General features: G+C 59.5%; 1 protein-coding gene across 1 annotated transcript in view; it reads right to left on the reverse strand.

Annotated features, from left to right (window-relative positions):
* The window catches only part of MKX (mohawk homeobox), a 41,003-nt gene extending 38,759 nt beyond the window's left edge, over positions 1 to 2,244 (reverse strand). Inside the window, exons 1-2 of the mRNA XM_065731427.1 lie at positions 2,048 to 2,244; positions 553 to 712 (exon numbers count right to left, since the gene is read on the reverse strand). Coding sequence (XP_065587499.1) covers positions 553 to 712; positions 2,048 to 2,229 — 342 coding nt within the window. The 5' untranslated portion in view covers positions 2,230 to 2,244. The remainder of the gene's footprint in view (positions 1 to 552; positions 713 to 2,047) is intronic.
* Positions 2,245 to 7,447: the final 5,203 nt, after the last annotated feature.

A 7,447-nucleotide genomic window follows, 5' to 3' on the forward strand; every position in this document is an offset into this window, starting at 1 on the left:
ACCAATTGCCCCCTCCTGCTTCAGCAGCGAGGCTGTACCTGAGAGCACAGCTACCTCTGGCTGCACTGTACAGCTCCAAAGTGCTCCATGAGCTGCTGAGCCCCGTGTGCCCACATGGCAGCGTGGGGTCGGGGGTAGCAGGTGGTGGCTGCTATCGGAGCAGCGCGATGCTTTCCGATCCAGACTGTTTTCAAAAGGTAAATGAGTCGCTTCCTACAGCTCCCTGAACAAGCCCTACCGTGCGCTGACATCTCCCGTTACTGATCTGGGGAGAGAACCTGAAGTTTAATTTTAAAGACCACGCGAAACTCTTCCCGCGGTACTTATGGATGAGATGAAGGATGCAGCACCTTCTCCTACCAAGGGAGGAGGGGAAACGCGGTTTTCGCTGCCCGCAGCCCTCACCGTCCACGTGTGGGAACAGCCACCCGCGGGCACGGGGTGATGCTGGAGGGCGGCAGAGGGAAGGACGTGCCCACCTCTCCCCGACCGCACCGACGGCTCTAACAGCGGCTGTCCCGGTCCCTCCCGTCCGGGCGAGGCGTCTCTTACCTGCACCAGGGTCATCTGGGAGCCGAGGGCCAGCAGGATCTTCTCGGTCTTGGTGGGGTACGGGTTGTCGCGGTGTTTGTAGAGCCACTGTTTGAGCGGCCGCGCCATGTCCTGCAGCGCCTGCCGCTTGTGCCGCACCTTGCCGCCGCTCTGCCGCGCCCTGTAGCCGAGAAAGGGGCTCAGGGGGGCACCGACACAACCGGGGGACCCTGTCCCGGGATGCGCCGACGAAGAACGGGGGGGCGAAGGCTGGGGGGCTGGGGGAAGCGGGGATTTCGTCCCTGAGGCGGTGCGGGACTGCGTGGTGCATTCGGGACGGGACACAGCGGGGCCCGAGCACGGCTCTCGGCCCCCAGCCCCCGTCCGGGAGGGAACACGCGCGGCACCAACAGCGGCGGTGAGCGGCGGTCATGCGGGAGCGGTGCCGAGAGGGAAAAACGCGGGGGGAAAAAAGGTTAAGCGGTCAAAAGGAGGAAATGAAACTCAGCTACCAATAGGGAAAAAAAAAAGAAGAAGAAATAACAATAATACAGGAATTTTTAAAGAAGAGTAAAGATGAAAAAATAAATACATAGACACGGGAGGGGGAAGGGGAAGGTGCCTGGTGTTTGTTCTTTTTAAATAAAGTGTCGGAAACCAAAAGCGAGTGAGCGCGCCCGGGGGCAGCAGAAGGGCGCGGGGGCAGCAGGGGGCGCCGCGGGGCCGGGCCGGGCCGGGCGGGACTCTCCCGCAGCCTCGGCCGGGAGCAGCGCTGCCTGGGACGCGCTCCGCGCTGCCGTCCCGCCGCGCCACTACCGCGCGGAGCTGATGCAATCGTTAAGGTGGAAATATGGAGCGAAAAAAGCTCCTCGGCACGGTTCGCTGCGTTCCTTTAGTTTCTAAAGCTGACCCGAAACGCTCGGTCGGCGGCCGCCCGTTCAACCCTCCGCGCTCCGGCCGAGCTCCCGGGTCCTCCCATCGCCTCCTGTTCCACCTGTCCCACAGCTAGCCAAGCAGCAGCGGGCGGCTCAGCCCCAGGTGTCTTCGGAGCAAACCCCCGCTCGACCGCGGGCCGTTATTCCGCTTTAAATCCCCACTCCGGGAGCGCGCCGACACCGGCGCCGCCTTTCTCCCCACGGCGGCTCCGAGAGCCGCGAGCACGGCGGCAGCGGAGGGGTGCGAGGGGGGGGGGGCACGTCCCGAGGTCCCGCACCGCCACGCGTCCAACTAAGGGCAGCACCCAGCGCGGCTCCGTTCTGGGCATTCGTGAACGCGCAGCGCCCAAGCGAAGGGGACCGCGGCTCGCCCCGCTCTGGTTGTGCCCGAGCCGGGGGAGGCGGTCACGCCGCCGGACGGACGCGTTCCGACAGCTCGGGCTCTTCTGCATCACCCATCGGCGGAATCTGCCACCGGGGGAGTGCCGGGAACAGCGTGGAGGGGGCGAGGGGAGCCCGTCCGAACCCTTCCCCCCGCCCCAGCGACCCCAACCCGGGCCGGGGCCGAGCGCGGGGCATACCCCGTCCTCCGGTTGCGCAGGCTGAGGCTCTCCTTGATGGACGGGCTGTCGGGGAGCAGCACCTCGGCGTGGTGCGGGCCCTCCACCACCCCCACGTAGGGCCGGCCGCCCCGCTCCCGCTCCTTGGCGTCCTCCTCGAAAAGCACCTGGCCGCTCAGCTTGCTGAAGACGATGGTGTTCATGGTGGGGGGGCTGGGGGCCGCCGTCGGGCTGGCCGCCGGCTCCGAGGTGCGGGGGCTCCGCTCTGCGCTGCGGGGAGGCGGCAGCGGTCACCCGGCGGCCGCGCGCACCGCCCCGGGCAGCCCCGGGCGCCGCCTGCCCACCCCCGGGGGCCGCCCGCCCCCCCGCCCGCTCCCACGGCCGCGGCCCCGCTCCGCCCGCACCTCGCCGCAGCCTCCGCCGCTCTGCTCGCTCCGTGTCGCAATAGTTCGGAGCGCGGCTTTCTGTGCCGTTTCTCTCTCTCCCCCTCCTTTTTCCTTTTTTTTTTTTTTTTTTTCCTTTCCCTTCTCCTCCCCTCCCTCGGAACGATTTTCCCCTTCCCCCTCCCCAAACGTGTTTGGGGGGAGGGAAACAAATTGTTTTTAACGACCACCAAATGCGCAGCGCCGGCGCCCGAGGGAGGCACAGCCGCCGCGCAGCCGTCCGCACCGCCGCTCCCCCTCCCGGGGCCGGGGTGGGTCACCGCTGGTCGGGGGACCCCGAGAAGGGCACGGCCCCGCCGGACGGCGCTGCGGAGGCAGTGCGAGGGGCAGCGGTGGGAGCCCGGTCCTCGTGGTGCGCGGCGGGGGGGTCCCGGGCGAGGACACCCGATAAGGTCGCGCTGCCTACGGGGGAGATCCCCGTTCGGAACCGCAGGGCGCAGCCGGCGCCGGTGCGGGCGGAGCAGCCCCGCGCCGCTCATTAACGCCTCCGTTTAACGGAGCCGCACCCCGGGAAATATCCCCCTCCGTTCATCTTGTTCCCCTCCTTCGCCTCCCCGTCCCGTCCCACAGGGTCTATAAATGAGGGCGCAGTCCGGGCCGGAGGCAGCCCGCGCCCTGCAGCATCCCCGGCGCTGCCCGCACGTCCCCGGACCGCTCCCACGGCACCCCCGGCCTCGCCGCCTCGCACCCTCGAGCCCAGTCCCTCCGGGCTTCACATCTCGACTTCTGCTCGTAGCAACGCAGAAGATGGCCACGGTCAATATTTACACGGACGTAACTGAGACGCTGTTTGAGCAGCACCGCCCTGGCCGCTCTACCCCCTCCCGCGGCGCGGTGTCCCCCGGCCCCGCAGCCCCCCCGGGGTCTCTGTCCCGATCCCTCCCGCCGGTGCAGGCAGCACTTCTGCTGCGGTGTTCATATGGGAGTGTGACGTCACGGCCACGCTCTTTGACGTCACACATCCACGCGAGATGCGAAGGGGTTCCGTGGGCACCCTGGCAGCGGGGTTACCCACCCCGCAAAGCTTGCAGGATGGAGATAGGAGAAGCGGTGTGCTCAGCACACCCCGTTGATGCTCAGGGGAACAGATCACTGCCCCTCTATGCCCACACCCTGGGAAAAAAAACCAAACGTGTCACTGATGGTCCTCATCTGAGGAAAGTCCAAATAGCCAGAAAGGAGACCACAGGTGTTGGGGGTTGCCTCCGTGCAGCCAGCAAGCAGTGCTGCCATGGCCTTTGGGCATAGAGGGGGTGAGAAAGCAAGGGGCTTCATGAGAACCAAGTGCTGCCATATGGGAAGGTGACCTTTCCACCTGCAGCCATGCTGCTTTCCCCTGTCCTCCTGCTCCCAGCTGCCCACTGAGAATGAGGGTGCTCAGGAGGAAGGGGCCTCATTGGAAGATACTCATTTCTGCCTCTGGTATCTCTGTGTACCTTTGGGCTGTCCTGCAGGAATAAACCACAGCCGCATCTCTGCCCTCACCAATACACACTGCCCCACATCTATGCCCATGGGTAACACAGACTGTGTGGGGCTGGATGTGGAAAGTGGGACCCTTCCTTCAGACATCACGTGGGCAGCGAAGGGGTCCTCTACCCTACTCAGGCAAGGAAGGTTTCCCCGCTGTCTCCTGCTGATGCCACTCAGTGGGGCTGCCCTGGCAGCAGGGCCGCAGGTCGCTGTGGATCTGGCAGATCCCCACCTGCACCCAGCACAAATCACAGCGACCAGAGCCGAGGGCAGGAATCAGCATTTGGAAAGCGGCACTGGAAATAACCAAAGCACGCGCAGGGCGGGCGCTGCCGGGGCAGGGGGCAGCGGCAGGAGCTGTTGGCACCGCAGTGCCTTCTGAGCCTCCGACACAGCGACATCTCCCAAATCTTCACATGTAGACCTCACACACATCCGCCCCCACCATATTTTATTTCTTAGATCACAGTTGAAAAAAGCTTAAACGAAAACAGGGCTTCTATTTCCAGAGCTTGTTTAACATCATCAGTGTGATATGAGCTGCAGGCTTCGTGTTTTTAATTAAGGTGACTCACCCCCCTGTGCATGGCAGAGGCAATGGCTGCTCGAGGCCAGAGCAGCACCGGTTACACGGAGTGTCCCGTTCCCACTGGGGGCAGGTACCTCCCTTGTGGTAGCTGGCAGAGGAGCTGTTTTGCTCTCTCCCTCCTCCATTTGTGTTTTGTGATACTTTCAGCAATACTCCCGTGATGCTGCTTTCTCACAGCATCCCCCTCCAGCTGCAGATTCCTTCCCAGTAAACATGTGTGTTCGAAATTCCAAGAATTTCCCCATGTCCCTGGTATATGGTGCCATGGCATGCTGGGCGGCTGAATAACTGTGTGTCAGGCGAGTGTGGGATTGTTTGGGATTATGCAAAATGGGTCTTATCTTCAGTGCAACACAGCCACCCTCACAGGCAGCACGGCTGCAGAGAGCACTGCCAGACATGGGAGCGTCACAGGGCCAGCAACAGAGGTGCATGAGGACTACCTGATGACCAGCAGTGGCTGCAATGGTGCCCCCAAGGGTGTGCTCTGTGACAGCCAGAGTCAGCTGTGGCTGCTCACTGCCCCCAGAGTGTGGGGATGGCGTTGAGCAGGGATGGACCTAAATCTTCTGCCAATAAAATCACCATAGAATCATAGAAGGGCTTGGAAGGGACCTAAAAGATCATCCTGTTCCCAACTCAGCAGTATGCAGGTTTGTCATTCATTAGATCAGACTGACCAGGGCCCATCCAGGCTGGCTGTGATTGCCTCCCAGGGAGGGGGCATCTGTGACTTTTCTGGGCATGTATTTCTAAGGAAGGAGGGAGGACCTTGGGCACCTCACAGAGTCAGTGCCCATAAATCGTACTGCAGGGCCATTGTGCTGGGCAGACAGCATCTATGGTGGAAATCGTTTTGTTGTCCCTCTGGAAGCAAAGCTAGGCTGTTAAACTGCCTCCTGTTTATGGAGCTTCCTGCACGCACAAAACTGCAGGGCAGTGAGATCTGGGAGGTGCCTCAACAGCGCCTGAAGTACTGGAAAGATAGAATGTGGGCACACTTTTCTCTCTGTACAGGTATTTGGTTTAGAGAAAATCATAGGAAGATGTATTGAGATGGAAAGCCGTGTGCCAGAAGCAAACACACCAGCACCATGTGTGACTGTCCCCATGTCTGCTTTGTTGCTGCCTCACTTGGCATAACTCAAAGAACCATAGAATCCTTTGAGTTGGAAAGGATCCTCAAAGGCCATCAGGTCCACCCCCCTGCAATGAACGGGGGCACCACAGCTACATCAGTGCTCAGAGCCCCATCCAGCCTGACCTTGGGTGTCTCCAGGGATGGGGCACCCACCACCTCTCTGTGCAACCTGTATTTTTCTTAGTTATATGCTATACCAACATAGTCAACACAAGTAGTTTTGCTGTGTTACTGTCATGGTTGTGTGGTCAACCACAAAACCATGACAGCTACACATCTCATTCTTTTCCTGACTACACTTGCTTTGAATGAGTTTTGTAATCTGCGTTTTGCATTCCCTGGGACAGCTCAGTGCTTTCCTGCTCCCCCTGGTCAGAGGAGGATGGTGTTGTTGTGCAATGTCTCACAGAGCCGATGGCTGCTCTACATTTGAGAAGTGAATGTAGATGTTTGGATGTAACACCGACTGCAGGTCAGGATGCAGAAACTTCCTATCTGCTTTGAAAGTGTAGGGATAAACACTGAACGGTTGATAACAAGAAAATAATTATTGTAATTTTTCTTCATCCACCTGTGCAGAAATAAACATCACACTGTGTTATTGAACTCCCTGCAGTGTATTCCTGTTTTCCCATCTAGCTTCACTGGAAACTCTGAAATCAGGTATTTTACCCCCAGTGCTCTTCAGCATGATGGATGGTGATAGAGGTCCAGTCATCATCTTAAATAGTTCTCTGCTCCGAAGCATGGGCTGAGCCCTGGTGTGTGGACAGAAGCACGTGGTGGCAGCGGGGCCCCCAGCTCCCAGGCAGCTCCGGCTGTCCGAACACATACATGACTGATAGCAGTGGAGTGAGGAGGCGAGTGTGGGCTGGGTTAGGGTTGGGGTTTTAGGGTTAGGGTTAGGTGGAGGCGACCGCAGCATGGTGGGACCCTGCTTCCCACTCAGCCACATGCATTTCTGCTCGACCTCCAGGATTGCACAATCTCCGTGCCTCTATTCTACAGCTGCAACGTGGGAATAATAACACTTCCTCTCCTTTCCCTGCTTCCTCCTCTGTTTTTGGCACGCAGCTAATGCGAGAGGGTTTGATCTCAGTTGGAATCTATCAGTGCTACTGACATGTTAATAATACTCGCAGAGACGTTTCCTCTCTGCTCACTGACAGCACTCTGTGCGGGGCTCCCGGCGTGTCAGCCCGCGCCGTATTCCCTTTCAACCCCAGATCTGAGGCGCTTTCTGGAGACAAGACAGAGAGCATGCACAATTCCTTCTGACTTTTAGGATTTTAAACAGAGATTCGCAGTCATAACGCGCTTCGGTTTGATGGCCCTCCTCTTGCTGCATAGAGCTCCCAGACACCCTGAGCTGCTTTCACTGCATAAAGCCTCCTGTGGGTCATGGCATCATAGAATCATTAAGGTTGTAAAAGACCTCTGAGGTCATCCAGTCCAACCATCCACCTATTAACAATGTTGCCCACTAAACTGTGCTCCTTAGTACCACATCTACATGTTTCTTCAACACCTCCCAGAAGGTGTCTTCACCACTTTCCTGGTCAGCCTGTTCCAGTGCCTGGCCACTGGATAGCCCGAACCTCCCTTCGTGCAATTTGAGGCCATTCCCTCTCATCCTGTCACTCTTACCTGAGAGAAGAGACCAATCCCCGCCTCGCCACAACCTCCTTTCAGGCAGTAGAACAGAAGTCAGGCAGAGCTGTGGGGATGCTCTGCTTGAAAGATGCTCGGGTGGCTGTCAGGTAATTGAGAGGGAT

This window comes from Cyrtonyx montezumae, unplaced genomic scaffold (genome assembly GCF_038088225.1).
Source record: "Cyrtonyx montezumae isolate F1298 unplaced genomic scaffold, pur_monq_1.0 scaffold_14, whole genome shotgun sequence".
Taxonomy (NCBI): domain Eukaryota; kingdom Metazoa; phylum Chordata; class Aves; order Galliformes; family Odontophoridae; genus Cyrtonyx; species Cyrtonyx montezumae.